Raw genomic sequence first — 1002 nt, 5'->3', positions numbered from 1 at the left:
ACCACCACCACCACTATTACTACTACAACTACTACTACCACCACCACCACCACTATTACTACTACTACTACCACCACTATTACTACTACTACTGCCACCACCACCACCACTATTACTACTACTACTACCACCACTATTACTACTACTACTACCACCACCACCACCACTATTACTACTACTACTACTACCACCACCACCACCACCACTATTACTACTACTACTACCACCACTATTACCACTACTACTACTACTACTACCACCACCACCACCACCACTATTACTACTACTACTACTACTACCACCACCACCACCACTATTACTACTACTACTACTACTACTACCACCACCACTACTACTACTGCCAATGATGATAATGAAAATAATAATGAAAATAATAATAATAATAAAAAGAAGAAGAAGAAGAAGAAGAAGAAGGAGAACGACAACGACAACGACGACAACCAAGAGAAGGACAAGGATCCTGAAGGTCACCTGAGGTGTACTGTAGCCCACCCAGCCTTGGTGCAGGACCTGTGTGTCGCTCCCCAGAAGACTTCTGCCAGAACCTCCAGACATCGTGCCACCCTTCACTGTTGTTCTTCCCTCACAGACACCAAGACAGTCACCTGTTGTCACTGTTGTCCTTCCCTCACAGACACCAAGGCAGTCACCTGTTGTCACTGTTGTCCTTCCCTCACAGACACCAAGGCAGTCACCTGTTGTCACTGTTGTCCTTCCCTCACAGACACCAAGGCAGTCACCTGTTGTCCTTCCCTCACAGACACCAAGGCAGTCACCTGTTGTCACTGTTGTCCTTCCCTCACAGACACCAAGGCAGTCACCTGTTGTCACTGTTGTCCTTCCCTCACAGACACCAAGGCAGTCACCTGTTGTCACTGTTCTCCTTCCCTCACAGACACCAAGCCAGTCACCTGTTGTCACTGTTGTCCTTCCCTCACAGACAACAAGGCAGTCACCTGTTGTCACTGTTGTCCTTCCCTC

At 47.7% G+C, this 1002-nt stretch overlaps 1 protein-coding gene across 2 annotated transcripts in view; it reads right to left on the bottom strand.

Moving 5' to 3' along the window:
• LOC143297248 (uncharacterized) overlaps positions 1-743 on the bottom strand; it is a 34698-nt gene extending 33955 nt beyond the window's left edge. Inside the window, exon 1 of one of the 2 annotated variants that reach the window (XM_076609487.1) lies at positions 493-743. In XM_076609487.1, coding sequence (XP_076465602.1) covers positions 493-576 — 84 coding nt within the window. In that variant the 5' untranslated portion in view covers positions 577-743. The remainder of the gene's footprint in view (positions 1-492) is intronic. The other variant, XM_076609486.1, reaches the window with a different exon arrangement.
• Positions 744-1002: the final 259 nt, after the last annotated feature.

Source organism: Babylonia areolata, chromosome 22 (genome assembly GCF_041734735.1).
Source record: "Babylonia areolata isolate BAREFJ2019XMU chromosome 22, ASM4173473v1, whole genome shotgun sequence".
In the NCBI taxonomy this organism is placed as follows: Eukaryota; Metazoa; Mollusca; class Gastropoda; order Neogastropoda; family Buccinidae; genus Babylonia; species Babylonia areolata.
Note: the sequence above shows the minus strand (reverse complement) of the source record. Positions and strands in the feature narration are given on the sequence as shown.